This window comes from Artemia franciscana, chromosome 5 (assembly GCF_032884065.1).
Source record: "Artemia franciscana chromosome 5, ASM3288406v1, whole genome shotgun sequence".
NCBI classification, from domain to species: domain Eukaryota; kingdom Metazoa; phylum Arthropoda; class Branchiopoda; order Anostraca; family Artemiidae; genus Artemia; species Artemia franciscana.
In genome coordinates, this window is record NC_088867.1 from 58,829,029 (window position 1) to 58,849,807 (window position 20,779).

Sequence of the window (20,779 nt, forward strand, 5' to 3'; positions counted from 1 at the left end):
TCTGATGGTGTAATTTTCATTAAGATTCTATGATTCTAGGTTAATTGAATCTTCATTAAGATTCTATGATAGGGCGTGTTTTTCCCTATTATTAAAAATAAGGCAAATTTTCTCAGGCTCGTAACTTTTGATGGGTAACACTAAACTTGATAAAACTTGTATATTTAAAATCAGCATTAAAATGCAATTCTTTTGATGTAACTGCTGGTATCGAAATTCCGTTTTTTAGAGTTTCGGTTACTATTGAGCCGGGTCGCTCCTTACTACAGTTCGTTAACTGTTTGATCACTTGTGAAACTTTAAACCAGAGTGCATGCAGCAACCATGAATTTCTGAATGTGGGATTGAATCTTGCAACACAGATCAGAGATCCATGACGAAAATAGTGGTGTATGATATAGGATTGTTGGGATTGATAAATGCTAAAGTTTCCACCTGAATTCACAGAGCAAAAGCAAAAACGACATGGATCATCGGCATTTACGAAACATCGGCATTTACGAAACATCCATGTTTTTTCCGGCATTCATTTTGTCATGGTTTTTATGTCTTCCTGCATTTGTTTTATCATTACTTTTTTATTTCAAGTGGCGATGTTTGACTGAAGGTGTTAGTCCTAAACTGTGATTTTTTTTTAGGTGGTCACCCCATAGGCCAACTGTTCGTACCATAAACAGTAACGTTGAAAATTATTTTGGTCTCAATTAATCCCCGAATTCTCCTTAATCTTTCGTCGGATTTGCTTAGAATGCACTAATTACTTACTGTCAAATTTGGGGCACTGTCCCCGGGCTATGCCGGCACTAGTAATGTTTATTTTCATGCTTCACACAGTCTAGTGGCTAGATTTTTTCGGCGGATGGGGGTGGGCATAAAAGGAAAACGTGTCCCTTCTCAACGTGTCCCTTTCTTTTAACTTTTATCAAAAATCCTCGTTCTGCGGTGTACTTCTTTCTTTTTTTTTTCACTTATCTTTTGGTAGACTTTTTAGCCAAGTAGTAGGCGCGCTGAACTTGTAATCCTACGCCATTCGGGGCAGGGGCCCAAGCTCTGATGTCACCGATCTTTTGGTTTGGGACGGGGCTTAGCTTTGCAGCTCTGAAAGTTCGGTCAGATTCAACCCAGCTCCAGATGGGTACTTAAATAAATTTCATTTTTTTTCTCTTTGGGAGAAATCACGCAACATGGACTATTGGTTTGCATGCGTTTAAGCTTTTTTTTCTTTTATCTTTCATTCGATCTTCGTTCTAAGAAATCACGCTACATGGACTACTGGTTTGCATGCGAAAATTTTTTTAAGCTTTTTTTCTTTTATCTTTCATTCGATTTTCGTTCTAACAGATAGTTTTTCGATACAATTAAAGAACTCTTCTATTCGTTACCACTGAGGAATGACTTCCGAAATTCCCTACAAACAATAAATTGAATTTTTTTGTTGAATTTAACGTTATAAAAGTTAGAACGTTCCATATCTTACGGATCTTCACATATTTGCATATGTGAAAAGCTCAAAACACTGGACTGTCCCCTCCCCTCCACCAGCTACGCAAGTCCCTGGGTGGATTCATAATAAAAAAAAACAACTTTAACAATAGAAATGCATTAATGAGTGGGTGATAGATAGTTTCGCAAAAATGTTCGCTTCCAAAACTTTAAATTAGTTGAGATAGCTTCTAAAGGCTAAAGAGGGCAATATAGTAAATGAATTTATTTGCTGTTAAAGGGCCTAGAATGAATGCAATGATTCTCTAAAAATAAATGCATTAACAATACAACTTACCATTCTGCTTCACTTTTAAAAGCAACTCGGCGTTGCTAATTTCACGAACACTTCTTATAATCACAACAACTTGATCATGCGTTAGTGGAGCAACCTCTCTTCCGTTGATTTGAAGGAGTTGGTCTCCCTCATTTAACCGGGGGAAACATCTATCGGCAGGTGAATTAGGAACCACACGAGAAACAAGTAAAGGCTGACCTTCGTCAACACCGCCTTTAACATTGAAACCAAAACGTCCATTTTCGTCTGGACGGAGTCGAATAACAATACCATCATCACTACAAACGCTTCCAGCCTGAAATATTATATTATAAGAGATCATTTCAATTTGAATACCAAGGACAATTAAAAATGAAATACGATTTACTTGGATCGTTTAAGTCGAAATTTACGCAGCAATATATATTTTGAAAAATTAGGAAAAATCGGAATTCAATCGGAATAATAAAAAAAATACTTCCACGTGAAGTTTTTGGTAGTAGGCCTGGCGTGAACCAAATTTCAAAAAAGGAAACATGAATTTTAAAGTATTTGGTAGAAAAAAAAACTAAAAAAAATTCTTCACCATAAAACAAAGAATTTAACAAAAATTTTAAATGTTGTAGGTGCACATAAGTTCGATCTTAGAGAGGTAAGATTTCAGGCCTGTATCTAAGGGTTTCAAAACTTTAAGGGGTGGCTGTAACTATAGGATTTATATTTTTTGATGTAACGAAACACGTGTATTATTATTTCCTTTTACATCTCAGGGGAAGAGGGATTAAATCCCGTGAAAATAAATTGCCTGCTACCCAGAGAGGCTGAAAGGATATAGTGAAAGACGGGGGGGGGGCGATGATGACATGAAAATTCACCCTCTTTGAATAGCAAAAAGTATGTTGTGACCACCCAACACTAACATTTTAAGTCTAAAACAAGAGCTAAGAGCTCATATGGCACTTGTGACGAGGCGAGAAGAGCTAAGAGCCAAGAGATCATATGGTATGAGTTCTAACAAAATTCTCTGAATCAATAGATTGATTTAAAAAGGAAAATAAGAGGCTTAATGCCGGTCAGGATTTAAAATAAGAGCTCTGAGTCACGATGTCCTTCTAAATATCAAAATTCATTAAGATCCGATCACCCACTCGTAAGTTATAAATACCTAATTTTTTCTAATTTTTCCTCTCCCTTTAGCCCCCCAGATGGTCGAATCTGGGAAAACGAATTTATCAAGTCAAATTGTGCAGCTCCCTGACAAAACATATCAATTTTCATCTTCCTAGCACGTCCAGAAGCACCAAACTCGCCAAATCACTGAACCACTCCCCCCAACTCCCCCAAAGAGAGCGAATCCAGTACGATTCTATCAATCACATATCAAGGACATTTGTTTATTCTATCCACCAAGCTTCATCCCGATTCCTACACTCCAAGTGTTTTTACAAGATTTCCCCCTCCAACTCCCCCCAATGTCAAACGATCTGGTCGGGATTTGAAATAAGAGCTCTGAGACATGAATTCTTTCTAAAAATCAAATTTCATTAAGATCCGATCATATATTCGTAAGATAAAAATACCCCAATTTTCACGTTTTCCAAGAATTCCGGTTTCCCCCTCCAACTCCCCCCAACGTCACAGGAACTGGTCGGAATTTAAATAAGAACTTTAAAGCACAAGATCCTTCTAAATATCAAATTTCATTAAGATCTGGTCACCCTTTCGTAAGTTACAAATACCTCAATTTTCAAAATTACCCACCTCCAATTCCACCAAAGAGAGCAGATCCGGCCCGGTTATGTCAGTCACGTATCTTAGATAGGTTTTTATTCTTCCCATCCAGTTTCATCCTGATCTCACCGCTTTAAGTAATTTCTAAGATTTCCACCCCCTCCCCCAATTACGCTTGATCCGATTGAGATTTAAAATAAGAGATCTGAGTTACGAGGTCCTTCTAAATATTAAGTTTCATGAAGATCCGATCACTCCTTCGTAAGTTAAAGATACGTCATTCTTTCTTATTTTTCAGAAGTAACCCCCCCCCCAATAGATCTGATCCGTTCCAATTATGTAAATCACGTATGTAAGACTTCTGCTTATTTTTCCCACCAAGTTTCATCCCGATCCCTCCAATCTAAGCGTTTCCCATCATTTTAGGTTCCCCCAACCCAAACTTCCCCCAACGTCACCAGATCCAGTCAGGATTTAAAATAAGAGCTTTGGGACACGATATCCTTCTAAATATCAAATTTCATTGAGATCCGATAACCCGTTCGTAAGTTAAAAATACCTCATTTTTTCTAATTTTTCAGAAATAACCCCCCCCCCCCAACTCTCCCAAAGAGCGGATCCGTTCCGTTTATGTCAATCATGTATCTAGCACTTGTGTTTATTTTTCCCACCAAGTTTCATCCCGATTCCTCCACTCTAAGTGTTTTCCAAGTTTTAGGTTTCCCCCTCCCAACTCCCCCCAATGTCACCAGATCCGGTCGGGATTTAAAATAAGAGCTCTAAGACACGATATCCTTCTAAACATCAAATTTCATTGAGATCCGATCACCCGTTCGTAAGTTAAAAATACCTCATTTTTTCTAATTTTTCAGAATTACCCCCCCCCCCAACTACCCCAAAGAGAGCGGATCCGTTCCAATTATACCCATCTTGTATCTGGGACTTGTGCTTATTTTTCCCATCAAGTTTCATCCCGATCCCTCCACTCTAAGTGTTTTCCAAGATTTTAGGTTTCCCCCCTCCAACTCCCCCCAATGTCATCAGATCCGGTCGGGATTTAAAATAAGAGCTCTGAGACACAATACCATTCCGAACATCAAATTTCATTAAGATCCCATCACCCATTCATAAGTTAAAAATACTTCATTTTTTCTATTTTTTCCGAATTAACCGGCCCCCCCCCCCCAGATGGTCAAATTGGGAAAACGACTATTTCTAATTTAAGCTGGTCCCGTCCCTGATACGCCTGCCCAATTTCATCGTCCTAGCTTACCTGGAAGTGCCTAAAGTAGCAAAACCGGGACCGACAGACCGACAGACAGACAGACCGACAGAATTGGCGATTGCTATATGTCACTTGGTTAATACCAAATGCCATAAAAATAAATTTAAGGATAACAGAAAAAAACAACTTCCTTATATTTAGAGACGAAAACATTTTTCTACAACCCTTTCGAACTTGTTATTTGGCTCTTTTGAGACTTTTGTTAGACTTTACCATACCATTTTTATCATTTTTCACTATTTTTTGACTTTACACCTTTTTTTTAGACTTTACCATAGTGTATAGTAAATCTTTTTAGTCTAGTAGTCTTTAGAAAATAAAACTGATTCACTTCATATTTTATCCAAATATGTAGTACGAAACGAAAGCGACCATAAAATTGCAACAAAGTACAAATATGTGACAGTTGTCAACCCTGGACAATCCCCGCTTCATAATAACAAATCTTGATGGTAAAAGTTAATACTAAAACCATGTCTAAGCAACCTGTATACATGTTATTGTTTGTAAGTGACGAATGTCAAACCCATAAATGGACATTTCATTTCTAAAAGTCAGATATTAGAGCGACTTTTCTTGCTTGGAAAATTGAATTTTCGAACATTTAAAAAAGAAGTAAATTAAAAAGTAAACGGTAGAATAATAAACAAACAAAAGCGACAAAAAATTCACACGGAATAAAGTTAATTTCTCTGCTAGAGGATTTCCTCGTTCCTCATCTGCATGAGCATTGTACAAAACCATTCCACTTTGCACGGTGAAATGTGTCGCTAGTTCCAACATTCAGTTTAAATCATTTTAGCAGGGGTAGAGTTCTAACCGCTCCAACAGTGATGCAACTGAATCAAACAGTTCGTGGTAACGATCTGTAAGTAAGAAGCGACCCGGCTCAATAATGCTCTTTACGCTGAAGTTTTGACTTTTGGTCCTAATTCCTTAAGAACGACTCCTGAAACACAATAGCCGTTTAATAAGAATAATAAGTTTTTTTTTAATTTCTAATAGCATGTTATGAAAGTGTCGGTGGGTGCAGAGTGGGAAGAGAGGATGATGCCTGAAACCACCTTGAGGGAGCCAGATTTTCCAGCATAACCTGGTTAAAAATCAGAAATTAAAATTTTTCAAAACAAGTATTTTTCAACTTAAAGTACAGAAACACTTTGAAAAAGACAAAACCTAGTCCATATATGAGTGGCGCTGTACCCTCCTAAATCCCTTGCCCACTGAACTAACGTCTCTATAGCTTTGAAAAACATTTTCATTTTAATTAAATGGCCCTGATGTTTATGAAGTCTTTCTTAAGGAATTTAGAAAAAAGTCAAATTTTAGCATAAAGAAAGAGGGGCTCATATATTGAGAAATTTTGTTTATTTAAACTTTAATGTAGGTCCTTACTTTTAGTTGAAAAACTTGTTTTTTTGAATTAATTTCATAAAAGGGTTTCATAACAGCGTTTTCAGGCTGAAAAATGTCTTCCTATCTAATTTATCTACAATGGGTTGCCTCCCCTTAGTAGCATAATATTTGTACGCATGAATATATAATGAGTTAGAGGTAATAGGCTTGGGACTGTCGGTGCAGGATTTTGACTCTTGTTTATAAGAGCATCGCTATGTGCTGAAAACCATTTTGTGACAAAGAATAGGCACAGAATTGCGCAAAGCCTCCCTTCATACTGGAGGTCCCAGGGACTTCTTGCAGTCCGGTTCTAAGCCAGCTTAAGCACTTTGGTGTAGACTTGAGAAGATGTGTTGGTCCCCATCCTGCATTGGTTTCCGGGACCATTGCTTTTCCTTAGACCAAAATAATTTCAGTGATTTAAAGAACATGAAAATTGGAACTTGGAATGTTTTGAGGTTAAAAAATAACTATCGTATCGACATTTTGACTAACGAATGCAGACGATTCGAATTGGACTCGAATTGGAGTTTCAGAAAATCATATCCCAGGGGTAGGAAGCAAGACAGTAGGTGATATAGAATTTGTTCATTCTGGCAGGAAGGATGGGGTAGACTATGTAGAGAGGGAATAGCTCATGATGAATAGGGAAGCTACCAATTTTACTTATAGAAACAGAAGCAAATAGACAGGGTTCCGGGTAGAAATATGGTATCTTTAATAGAAGATTTTTACAACCAGGTCGGTAGAAATAGGGATAGATGGTATCCTAGCCTAGGTAAATTTGATGTAGGAAAAGAAAACAACAATGCCGACAGACTGTTGAAATTTCATAGATATAACAAGCTAGTTATAATAAACACGGTGTTTGGTTATAAAATGGCCCATAAGTGAACATGGTATTCACGTGATGGTAAGACAGTGAACCTTATTGATTATGTTATTGTAAGCCGAAGACTGGCAGGACCAATAAAAGATACTAGGGCATATAAGAGTGCTGAAATTGATGTTACAGGTAAAGATCACCATCTGGTAGTATCTAGGGTTAATTCAAAGTTGAAATTTCGGAATAGTAACTACATCCCGGGAAGTAATGATGTTAGCAAACTCAAGGATGAGAATTTGAGAGAAACTTTTCAGAAACAGTTGAAGACTAAACTGGAGAGTTTAAAATTTGACAATGTCGAAGATGGATGGGATTATTTTAGGAAAAAAATTTGTGAGGTTACTGGTTGTGTCTTAGGGAAGAAAATTAGGACAGTAGCTAGACATATTAGTGAAAAAACCTTATGTTTAATAGTGAGGAGAAGGGGCTTGTAAGAGAATCATCTGAGTGATAGATCATATGAAAACAAAAGGAATGTAAAGAAAGTGGATAAAGCTTTAAAATATGAGCTAAGGAGGTCTAGAGTAGAGGCCACGGACAAAATTGCCAAGGATCTGAAAGATGCAGTTATACGGCATATTAGGAAAATATTGTACTGGCGTGTTAATAATTTGAGAGAGAGTAGTAAACCTGGACCTCTCCCAGTTAAATATGAAACTGGGCCACAGCTAGTGATAGGGAAAACGTTAAAGAGAGAGGGGCATAACATTTTGAGCATGTGCTAAACCAAGATAGAGTAGCAGGAAAAGATACGGAAGAAAATGAAAAAGTTTATAATACCTTGGATGCGAAGGAAGATTTGTTTTGTGAGGAAGAATTAGCAGCAGCACTAAAAGGATTAAAATGATAAGGCTCCAGGTGCTGATAGTGTGGTAAATGAATTTCATAGGCAGCGCAATAGCGCTGCTAAAGTATAGAGCGATGCGGGGAAAATGTATTATTAGTGTGTTTTTTTTTTTAGACTAGGGCAATTTGTACCGAAGGACTTGTCGTAGAAACTTCGAAAAGGGCTCAATCAATTTGAAATTGAAAGGGCTAGTGCCCTCTCGAACAGTCAAAAGTTATTGGAGGGCAACTAACCTCCCTCCCATGACCACCATTTCCCCAAACATATCCAATCAAAGTTCTGAGATCAAAATTTTTGAGAAAGGTCCAGAAATCATGTATTTGAGGAGGGCAACCCGCCTACAGCCCTCAGGGCAAGGTTTGCAAGTTATGCACTGGGGGCATATAAGGCTCATAAAGAAAAAGTGATCGTATAAACTTCGGAGGGGGCTCATTGCATATCTAATCAAAAATTTGTGTGCCCTTTTTGAGAGTCAGAGTGATGGGAGGGTGGATACCACCCCCCAAACCTCGCGTTTTCCCGAAATACATCTGATAAAAATTTTGAGATGGCCATTTGTTGTCGTAGAAACTTCGAAAAGAGCTCATTCGATTATAAAATGAAAGAGCTACTGCCCTTTTTATTAGTTGACAGTGATTGGAGGGCAACTAACCCCCCTCACACGCCCACTATTACCCGAACAATCAAAATTTTGAAATAACTATTTTGTTTAACGTAATTGAAGGGTCCAGAAATTATGTCTTTGAGGATGAAACCCCCCCCCTCTCAGGGCAAGGGTTGTAAGTTACACCCTGGGAGCATATAGTATTGGTTATTGGGAAGTATACAGACTTTTACAGGAGGGATTTTTTCTGGTGGAGGGGTCAGAGGAGAGTTGATTACATGGGAGAATCTTTCAATGGAGAATGTTTTCATGGAAAAGTGACATTTCTGTAAAGGGCGCGCCGGATTTCCCAGCATCATTTAAAATACGATCAGAAATTAAATAAAAAACAAGTTTTTTCAACTGAAAGTAAGGAGCAACATTAAAACTTAAAACGAAGATAAATTATTACGTATATGTGGGGGTTCATCCCCTACGGTTCGCCCCGGGGGGAGGCGTTGTAAGTTATACCCTGGGGCATATGAGGTTCTTATGGAAGGGATGCTCGTATAAACTTCGGAGAGGGATCATTTGATTGGAAACTGAAAGTCCTAGTTAACGTTTTAAGAGTCAAAAGAGATGAGAGGGCAACTAGTCCCCCCTCTCCATGCCCTTTTTTTCTCAAATCCATCCGATAAGAACTTCGAGATAGCCATTTTTTAAAGTAGTTCAAAGATCATATAACGATAACTCTGGGGTCGACACAATCCCCCAGGGCCCGGGGGCAGGCGTTGTATGTTAGGCCCTGGGAGCATACATGGCTTTTATGGAAGGGATACTCGTACAAACTTCAAAGAGTGCTCATTTGATTGGAAATTGAAAGTTGTAGTTCCTTTTAAAAAGTAAAAAGTGATCGGAGGGCAGCTAGCCCCCTCCCATACCCTTTTTTCCCAAAAACATCAAATAAACATTTTGGAATAGCCCTTTTGTTAAAAATAGTTCAAATATCATATAATAACAACTCCGGTGTGTACACAACCCCTAGGGTCCAAGGGCAGGCGTTGTAAGTTATACCGTGCGGGAATACATGATGCTTATGGAAGAGATACTCGCAGAAACTTCAGAGAGTGCTCATTTAATTGGAAATTGAAAGTTCAAGTTCACTTTTAAGAGTCAAAAGAGATGAGAGGACAACTAGTCCCCCTCTTCACGCCCTTTTTTCCTCAAATCCATCCAATAAGAACTTCGAGATAGCCATTTTTTAAAATAGTCCAAAGATCATACAACGAAAACTCTGGGGTCGACACAACACCCCAGGGCCCGAGGGCAGGCGTTGTAAGTTTGGTCCCCGGGGGAATATATGGTTCTTATGGAAGGTATGCTCGTATAAACTTCAGTGAGGCCTCATTTGATTGAAAATTGAAAGTTCTAGTATATTTTTCGAGAGTCAAAAGAGATGGAGGGCAAATAGCCCCTTGCGCCTTTTCCCAAAACCCGTCCGACAAAAATTTTGAGATATACATTTTGTAAGAAAAGGTTTGAAGGTGAAATAAGAAAAATTAAGGTGTTGATACAGCGTTCTAAGTTATGACGCTCTTTTCCTTTGTTTCTTACCTTCGTCTCCCCAAACGCGTTCAATCGAATTGTTTATATAGTCATTTTGTTCAAAATAGACCAAAGATAATATAACAAAAACTCCAGGGATAAAACAAACACCCCCCCCCCCCGAATCCAGGGTTAACTATTGTAAAATGTGCCCAGGGGTGCATATAAGTTTTTTATGGAATGGATGGTCGTATACACTTCGGAGCGGACTTATTCGATTGTAAATTAGAATTTCTTGTGCCCCTTTCAGGATTCAAAAGTGATCGAAGGGCAACTACCCCCCCAACTCCCTTTTACCCCAAATACATCAAATCAAAATTTGAGATAACTATTTGTTCAGAATAGATTAAAGATCAAATAAAGAAAACACCGGGGTCGGCAAATCCCCTCAAAGCCCGGGGACAAGTGTTGTAAGCTATGCCCCAGGGGAATATAAGGTTTTATATAAGGGGTGGTCGTATAAACTTCACAGATGACGCGTTTAATTTGAAACTGAAAGTTCTAGTTACATTTTTAAGAGTCATCAAAAGTGATCGTAAGGTATCCACCCCTCCACACCTTTTCCCCCGAATACACCTGATATAAATTTTGAAATAGCCATTTTGTTTAAAATAGTCCAAAATTCAATTACAATAGATTAGGGGGCTGAGAAATCTTCCATAGTACCTGGACAAGAATTGTATCTTATGTAAGTTGAAAGTTCTTAAGAATCGAAAGTGATCAAAAAGTAACAAGCCTACCACGCCTTGTGCCTTTTTTACCCCAAATGCATCTTAACAAAATTTTGAAATAGCAATTTTCTTCAAAATAGTTCAAAATTCAAATTACCATAGCTTAGGGGTTGAAAAATATTCCCTAGCCCCCGGCGCAAGGATTGTAACTTATGTAAGTTGCCCATTATTAGAATTAAAGGTTCTGTGGAAGGATGGTGTTAAAAATTTGGAGGGGGGCTCATTCGATCAGAAATTGAAACTTCTAGCTCTTTTTAAAGGTCAAAAGTGATTGATGGACAACTAGCCCACGCCCCAGTTTCCCCTAGTGCATCCGGTCAAAATTTGGAGATAGTCGTTTTGTTCAAAATAGTTCAAAGGCCAAATAAATATGTTTACGGGGTTGGTACCCCACCCCTCCCTGGGAAATGGGCTTTGAGCTGTGAAGTTTAATTATTGTTGCTTTGATTTTTTTTTTACTTTATTGCTTGGATTTAGTGATTTACGTGGTAACTTCGATTTACGGTGCAAGGGCTGTAAGTTGTGCAAGTGGCACTTATTGCGCCGTTGTGCTTTAGTGATTTACGTGGTAACTTCGATTTACGGTGCAAGGGCTGTAAGTTGTGCAAGTGGCGCTTATTGCGCCGTTGTGCTTTAGTGATTTACGTGGTAACTTCGATTTACGGTGCAAGGGCTGTAAGTTGTGCAAGTGGCGCTTATTGCGCCGTTGTACTTTAGTGATTTACGTGATAACTTCGATTTACGGTGCAAGGGCTGTAAGTTGTGCAAGTGGCGCTAATTGCGCCGTTGTGCTTTAGTGATTTACGTGGTAACTTCGATTTACGGTGCAAGGGCTGCAAGTTGTGCAAGTGGCGCTTATTGCGCAAGTTGTGCTTATTGTTACTTTGATGCTTTGCTAACTTTGATCCTTTCTTAACTTTGACACTTTGGTACTTTGATATTGTTACTTTGATACTAGTTTTGATATTTTAATGAAAGTTTGATGTTCAAAAAAAAAGTTTTTTTTAAAATAAGGAGTTGTTTTAAAAACTTTGAAATTTTGCAATCAAAAAACGAACAAAAATTAATTAAATAAAAACTACCAAAAGTTTTTCCTCAGTTCTTTTCGGAGGAATTGGGGTTATGTACTTCTAATGAATGTTGTCTTCACTACAAACAAGAGTATTGCTACTGCCTGTTTCCCAAACGGTAAAAGTATCATTCTCTCACCAATTCTTACCAATTCATAACCAATTCTTTTACTTAGAATTATCATTGTCTTACTTAAGTGACTTGAAAATTCTGCAGAAATTTTTAGCCACAAACAACAGTATTTTAGTGATATAATTACTAAAAGGAATCATATTACAAATATTTTCTATTGTTCTCGTTACAACATTGAAAATAAAATGAAAATTGCAGTGAAAACAGACAAGGATTTACCAATAGTCCCAATAGGCCCTACAGCTTTCACTATTCTCAAGTTCTCGAAGGGGATTTAAAGGTTAAATTATTTAGCAAGTGTTTTTGCACTTTTTTTTCTTTTTTAAGCGTTTGATCAATATTTGATATTTTTTGATTGTAAGAGTTATAATTTGTCTTTTCTTTATATTTATATTTTAGCCTACTCCTCATTTTTTGAGGGAAAAAAATAAATAAAATAAATAAAATTTCCCCGAAAATCTTGTAAAAACGGAGCGGCGAAAACGCTTGGACATAGAGGTGTCAAAGGTTTAAATCCGGCCAGGGTGAAACAAAATCTTCAGCTGATGAGCTTTCAGCAATTAATATCATCATATATCCAATATTCAGATTGATTTATTAGTTCTTACCAAAACTATTAATCTATTTTAGAATAAAACAAATATTTTGAAATAGAAAATTTTGAAAAACTTGAAACTTTGGCTATAAAAAAAACAGAAATTTATGAAAAAAAAATTCCGAAAAAGAAGTTTTCTAAAGAAAAATAAAGGTCATTTTAAACTTAACATCAGAAAGAATAGAAACCTACAATAACTCAAATTTAAAACAACCAGAAATTACTATTAAAGAATAATTGAAACCCAAAACGAACAGAAATTAAATAAACAATCATAGCAAAAAAAAAACATACAACATGTACTAATATAAATGAATAAATAAATCCCAAAGGGAGTAAAGCTTAAATTGAATATGCAAATCAAGCTTAAAACGGACAAAAATATTTTGCTACTGAGGCATAAATGAAACCCAAAACAAACAGAAATTAAATAAACAATCATAGCAAACAAACAAACGTTACTAAATATAAATGAGTAAATAAATCTTAAAACGATTGAAGCTTAAATTGAATATGCAAATCCAGTTTGAAACGAACAAAAATCTCCAGAAAGAAGAGTTTGGGTTTGCCTCTTTCTTTCACTGTAAAAGTCTAAAACCTACTGCGTCATTGACACTTTACTGAAAAAGTATATATGTTTTGAGTTTAAACTATTCAACTTAATCTTTGCTTGTTTTGAGATTAACTTATTCATTTTTATTAGTACTGTTGTATGTTTTTTTGCTATGATTTTTCATTTAATTTCTGTTCGTTTTGGGTTTCATTTATTCTTTAATAATAATTTTGATTGTTTCGAGTTTGAGCTATTGTAAATTTCTGTTTCTTCCGGTCTTAAATTTAATATGGCCTTTACTTTTCTTAAGAAACTTCTTTTTCAGAGTTTTTTTTTATTAATTCTAATTAAACGGCCTCTATGATTCAGGGGTCATTCTTAGAGAATCGGAATAAAATTCAAACTTTAGAGTAAAGAGTGAGTTATTGACTAGGGGGTAAACCCCCTCATAGGCTGTACGTAATAAGTTTTGTTAGTTTTAAGTTGTAATGTTGCTCCTTACTTTCAGTTGAAAAAACTTGTTTTTTTTTCATTTAATAGGCAGTTAGATTGCCTCTGCGTCACCTTTGCCTACATAGCGTTAATCAGCTATGCAAGGGTGGAATATGACGTAAACTATACAAATAAGGTACAAAAATAATTGTATGGATAAATATTCCTCAAAAAATAAAACGCTTATTCCTATTGGTAAAAGTACATGCAACTAAGATAAGTATAAATTTTTGACGCATCAGAAAGCAATCTCGGTACGAACAAAAAAAAAATTAAATTCAATAGTAGCAATAGTTGTTTTCTTATTTTTCTTCACTAGAAGGGTGTGCGAAAGCACAGGATGGTTGGCCCCAACCCGTTGCACTTCCTTGCTGAAGGGCCAAGAAACCCACCACCGGTAGGGACTATAAAGTTCAATGCCGTATTCCTTACCTTTACCTTTTTTCTTCACTAGAACGTTTTGTCAAGTCTGTTTTTGTAAAATGAGAGCCTACCAACTTCTATCAAAAAACAATTGTACCTGAGATAAATCTGTGGGATATGGGGGTAGCTCTTCATCTTCTATTTCTTCATCAGCATACGTGAGACCACGAATTTCAAGAGCGGGTGTAAAGGGACGCCCTTGAGGTACTGGTGTGACTAAGGGGGATGGAACTCCAACAGCAAGTGTCACGGGTTCTCTGGCTTGCAAAAATCCTCCTTCACTACAATATAAAGCAGCTTATATTAACTGTATAATTTTGACCTGTTGAAATTATGTGTTGGTAAAACTGTGTATTGACGAATGAACTCAAAAATATTTAGATACATTAGAAAACAAACAGCTTTTGAGTATGGGCCATTATAAAGCACCCGCGAGGGATATTCTTGGAGGATAACTATAAAGTCCACTGTATAGTCCCCGGTAGAGACAGTAAAGTCGACCGTATCCTTTACTTTATTCTTTTATGCTTGATAAATCTTGCAAGTGACACCATAAAACCTTTTGAGTGAACGGTGCTTATCTGTTAGCCAGGAAATTTACACACTGGAAATTTTTATTGTTTATTTAAGTGGAATATGTGGCATCTTTAATCTATCCATTAAATTCAGAATTGTATGAAGAGCTGGTTTAGCCTGCCAACCAGTCCAGTGGGAAAGGCAGGCAAGTCTATCAGCCCCAACCCCAGGGGTGCAATTGGGGACCCTCCAGGTACAGTCTTTTTATTTTGTGCTTGATGCCTATATCTCTGCTATATCTCTAAATCATGGGTGATACAAAAAAGAGCTATAGACCTAACACCAGAGAGATGAGATCAGACTGCTCCATACAGTTTAGTGGTACCGAATCCATTAATGATCAAATTGCATTGCTCACCTCTCACTTAAACACCCTAAAGAATAAGCAGAAGCTGAATGATCAAACGCTCAAATCTACAATGGCAGAAGTTGTCAGTCAAGCACTGTCTACTGAAGTTGGTCCATTGGTTGAGGCCTCTGTTAAAAAACTTACCCCTAGTCATGAACCTGCTACTTTTGATGCCAACAGTATAGAAATAATCAAACAAGAGGTATACTCTAGCCTGAAAATGGATTTTGATGTGCTTGTTGAAAAATCACTCAAACAATATGATCTGAGGATGACAAAGCTTGAATCCTCCCTGAAATTGCTCGACTCAGGTCTGTCAAAGCTGCAAAATTCTCTGAAACCAATTCAATCCAATGTTGATCGTCTGAGTGATCAGTTTGACCAAATGAAACTCTCAAATCAGCTGGTTCTATTTGGTTTAAAAGAAGACCCTTATCCAGAAGCTTCTGAAAGCAGATTCCTTGGATTTTGCAGTACTAGATTTCCTGGTATTCCTGTGACCCAGAATGATATAGTTTCTGCTAGAAGGATTGGTAAGCAAGGCTCAGGTTTGAAACCTCGTCCATTTGTTGTGGAATTTTGCAGTTCTAGAATGCAGCAGCTCATTCTTAGAGAAAAGAAATGCTTGCAAGGTAGTGGTGTCTTTATTTCTGAGTCACTCACAAAGTCTAGACTTCAGCTACTTAATTATACTAAATCAAAGCTTGGGAAGAGGTCTACATGGTCTAGTGGAGGAGAAATACTCACAAAGCTTTCTGATGGTAAAGTGATTACTGTCAAAGAGGCATCTCAAGTTGATACTCTCTATCAGTTAATTACAGCTCATCCAAGTCCATCAAAGCCCCTCCCAGGAGTGAAATAAATCATTTCTCTTTTTTCAGCTCTGTTTTGTAAATTTATTTATGATTTAATAGTTTTTCTTATGTTTGCATAATGTTGTTTATTATTTTTATTCCCTTTGAACCTAGTAGTTTATTATTGTCTTTGTTCTTGCAGTTGTTTTCTCTATTGTTGCCTATATGTCTTACCTTTCAATCCACCCTCTCTTACTTCAGCCTGCTTGTATGGATATTGTGTTCATTTGTAAAGTTGTTGTATACATTTGTCATGTGTAGTATATATGGGTGATTTCTCCTTTCTTTTGAATTCATCTATTCTTAATTCAGTTATATTTGATCAACCAAGTAGTGCTGGTAAACAAGAGGCACACACTTTCGACCCTCTCCTTGAATCTATGGTTAGTTCTAGCTGCAATTATCACACCACCATTGATTATTGTGATAACATTTTGCCCTCACTCTCTTCAAATAGTTGCTTTAATGTATTTTGTTTGAATGTGCGTGGAATAAGAGATAAGTGGGACAGTCTTAAATCGTATTTGTGGTCTAATAATTCTTGCCCTTTTGATGTCATAGGCTTGACAGAAACATGGTTATCTGATAGTGATAATTTTACAGCTTATGATATGGATGGTTATATGGCTATTCATGTCCCTAGAATGGTAACAAAGTGTTCTGGGGGTATTTCTTTGTTTATAAAATCTAATATTGAATTTTGTAGAAGATCTGACCTTGAATCCTTGTTTACATCAGTGGTGTCTAATAGTAGGACAGTTTATTCTCTTGTCATTGATCTGAAAAGCCAGTTTGCATGTGATACTGTTTGTTTGTTTTATAAGCCCCCTCCTTTTCCAACACATCTGTTCTGTGATTTGCTTGATCAGCTTTCTGGTGTGGGGACTTTCTCTAAAAAACGAATTTGTGTTTTGGGAGACTTTAATTGCAATATGTTAAATGTTGGATCAAATGATGAATGTGACCATCTTTTTGATGTATTTTCTTCTTCAGGGCTACTTCCTTCAATTTTTTTTTTCCTTCTCGTGTTGACCCTTCAAGAAATTCTACCACTTTAATAGATAATACTTCCACTTCTCATTCTCTTATTTTGAAGTTCTCTTCTGGTCTTGTTTTCACTGATCTTTCTGATCACTTTCCTATATATCTATCACTATCTGTGCCTAAAACTGAGATTACTGTGGATGAGAAAGGTAAATCTTCTTTCAGAACTTTTACAGATAAGGAAATTTCTAATTTAATATATGGTCTTCAGAGTAATGATTGGTCTAGTGTTCTTGAAGCTAATGATGCTGATTGTGCAACTAGATTATTTTTGTGTCGTATGGGGACTCTGTTGGACAAGCATTTTCCTCTTAGAAATAAGCCAAGGAATTTTACACCCAAATGCCCATGGATGTCTAGAGGTCTGATCAATGCAACCCATATGAAAGCGTCTTTGTTCAAGGCTGCATGTAAAAGTAAGACACAGGATGATCTTTTGAAGTATAAACATTACAAAAATGTGCTCACTTCTTCAGTTCGTGTAGCAAAAAAGCTGTATTTTTCGCGTCGAATTAATGAATGCAAGGGGAATTTGCGCAAGGTTTGGACTGTAATTAATGAAGCTCTCTCTCGCAAGAAACACAAACATTCCTCTCCATGTTTTTATAGAAATGCTGATGGTTCTGTTGTAGACAAAAAATCCTCAGCGAGTGCCTTCAATTCGTATTTCACCACACTTCCTTCAGTTCTAATTCCACCCCCGAGTAGAGTAAGTTGTTTTCCCTTGGCAGAGAAGTCTTTTTTCCTTTCCCCATGTAGTACTACTGAGATTTCTAGTATTATTTCCCAACTTCCTAGCAGTCGTTCAGTTGATAGTTTTGGTTTGAGTAATAATGTCCTTAAAAAAATTAGTCAGTTTGTTTCTCATCCGATTTCACACATAACTAACCTCTCTCTTTCTTCTGGTATTTTCCCTCATTCATTTAAAGTTGCTACTGTTCTACCTTTGCATAAAAAAGGTGATTCGTCTCTAATTTCAAACTACAGACCTATTTCTCTTCTTCCCGTCATCTCAAAGGTTGTTGAAAAAGTAGTGTATCGTCGACTCTCTTCATTTGTATTTAGTACTAATTCGACTGATGGAAATTCTCTCATCACTAACCATCAGTATGGTTTTCGTCCCTCATTCTCTACCTTACATGCACTTACTGATGCTACAGAGTTTGTGCGTGTTAATCTGGACAAGGGCTTGTGTGTTTTGGGTCTATTTCTTGACTTTTCAAAGGCCTTTGATATGGTTGACCACAATGTTCTTCTGTCTAAACTATCCTTATTTGGTGTGCACGGAGTCCCACTAGATTGGTTTAGGTCCTACCTCTCAGATAGATCTCAGTATGTTTTGGTTAACCGTACTTCTTCCACTACTTTACCTGTATTGAAAGGTGTCCCACAAGGCTCTGTGCTTGGACCACTTTTGTTTCTAATCTACATTAATGATCTTGTTGATGGTATTCATCCCCATATTCACCCTGTTCTTTTTGCTGATGACAGTAATTTTTTCATTGCTGCGGTGGACCTGCCATCTGCCACTTCTATAGCTCAAGGTCTTCTTGATAAAGTAAAGGATTGGTGCTGGTCAAATGGTATGGCTCTTAACAGCCGAAAGAGTGCCATTGTCAACTTTAGGACCCCTTACCGCATGAGAGACGTATGGGAGCCAATCACCCTGACTTTTGGGAATGATATTATACCACAAGCTACTATGGTGAAACTTCTTGGTGTGTATCTTGACTGTTTTCTTTCCTTTAAACCGCATATAACTCACACCCGTTCCTTAATACTCCGCCAGTCTTCAATGTTGCACCGGATTAATTCATTTCTTCCTCCTGATATTATGGTTTCTCTTTATCATGCTTTTATTCATCCTTACCTTTCTTATTGCTGCTCTGTCTGGGGCAATACTAATAAATCTCTTCTCTGCTCACTTCAAAGAGCCCAAAATAGGGCAGTGAAGGCTACTTTTCTTCTCCCTCGGCTTTACCCTTCCTCTGATCTTTATAATGATACTGGAATAGCTCCGCTGGATCATATTATAGGTAAAAATACTCTTTATTTAGCGCATTCTGCTTTTCTAGGTACTCTTCCACCGACCCTGCAGCAGTTTTTCTCAAGGACAGGCTCAGGTAGGTACTTTTCTTCTTTGCGTAATTCTTCTCGACGATTTATTTTACCAAAACGATCCTCTACAGCAGCTCAGAGGTCTCCTGTATATCAGTCAATTCTATTATGGAATTCCATCCCTTTGGATGTCCCTCTTTTTCTTTCTGCAAATGCATTATTTCGTCGGGTCTTTCCAGTTAAATAATTTTTGTCTCTCTTTTAATTCTATCCCAATTTGTATGTCACTTCTCTTCTTTTAAAATCTTGTCTTGTTCCAGTGTTTTTTTTTTTTTTTTTTTTTTTTTTTTTTTTTTTTTTTTTTTTTTTTTTTTTTTTTTTTTTTGTATATATTTTATAAGTGTTTTTTTTTTTTTTTTTTTTTTTTTTTTGTGCTCTGTGGCCCATTACAAGCATAGCTTCTTGGGCCTATTAATTGATTTACTTTTGTAATAGTTTTCTTTAGTATTAATAAATTGATTGATTGATTGATTGATTGAAAAGGATCAGACAATATTTGGTTTATTGATGTTTGTATATGAAGACAATAAGCTTCAGCTCAGTGGAAAACTACATTGTAGCTAAATTATAATAAATATTTAGTTGGTATGTTGGTTAGATTACATTTTGCATGCCGCCCCGCTATACCTAACCCCAGCCCCCATGCACCGATATACAGCACAAATTATATATATCCTATCCATCTCCCAAGCGTCTCAGTTGTTTCAACTCCGTACCCGTAGACAAATACCGAGTGAACTAATAATAAATTTATAAATGTAGCCTCAGGGCTTACAAGCTTAAACTCGACAATAAACCAAAAATTTGATTGAAATTTCAATAAGCCTTGTTTCTAGTAGGTGCAATGCCTCACAGTGTCAATCATTGTCGGCTTCTAAATTTTAAGAAATTGATTCATACCATTATGGCTATATATGCCGGCTATAATACCCGTAAACAATACCTTGATTTTTTGAAGAAATTATTCAACAGTTACTGATAACATCAAAATTCCATAATCAATCCATAGACAACCGATCAATCACGTTTATAGTCCCTTGTTTGGCATTCATCCCCTAATTCCATTTTTCAAGCCATGGTTCAGCTTATACCATAGGCTACATCGAATTACAAATCCACATTAATAAAACCGAATATCAAAATCACCTATAGGTCAAGGCTTATTATTTTGAATTGAATCGTTCCATCTTAATTAAAATATTCAAATTATGATCAATACAAATTAACACACTGAGAGGTAGAACAATATACAGAAGCATGCACATTGTTGCATTTGCCAACGGCCGAGCCTGTAGCTACTACCTCGTAATAGCTAAAGATGAACATCAAGCTGGAAAACAAACATTTTATTTCTTTATCTTTTACGTGTGTTCAAGGTAGCATTCCAATCTAATTCAATCTACTTAGAAATTATCTTTTATACCAAAGGGTCGATAAAAAAAGCCAAGATTTATAAGTGGCATGTGTTTGTCCTTGATTTTAACTTTAAATATGTTGAACATTAGCGGAAAATTGCAATCGTAAGAAATTGATTTGAATAGCTTGCATCAACATTAATTTGTTCCCAACCATCGCCTACTAATACTGTATTTGCCAGACAGATTGGAAAATCTTAACTTTGATTCGTCAATCGCAAGTTTTGTACTTGGAAGTCCACCATTGTTCAACCCAAGAAATCACGAATGGAATACACAATTGTGCTGTACTCATGCGTAATTTGGGTTTTAGCAATAAATTTGCCTATATG

The 20,779-nt window shown here is 36.7% G+C and overlaps 1 protein-coding gene and 1 long non-coding RNA gene across 2 annotated transcripts in view; one reads left to right on the forward strand and one right to left on the reverse strand.

The window, feature by feature from the left end:
- Positions 1–20,779, reverse strand: part of LOC136027649 (tyrosine-protein phosphatase non-receptor type 4-like) — a 195,024-nt gene that overhangs the window by 62,885 nt on the left and 111,360 nt on the right. Inside the window, exons 11-12 of the mRNA XM_065705076.1 lie at positions 14,189–14,372; positions 1,781–2,075 (exon numbers count right to left, since the gene is read on the reverse strand). Coding sequence (XP_065561148.1) covers positions 1,781–2,075; positions 14,189–14,372 — 479 coding nt within the window. The remainder of the gene's footprint in view (positions 1–1,780; positions 2,076–14,188; positions 14,373–20,779) is intronic.
- On the forward strand, positions 14,698–19,254 carry LOC136027651 (uncharacterized). The gene is made up of 2 exons (XR_010617651.1): positions 14,698–14,860; positions 18,990–19,254. It is a non-coding gene; the product is annotated as an uncharacterized LOC136027651 (long non-coding RNA).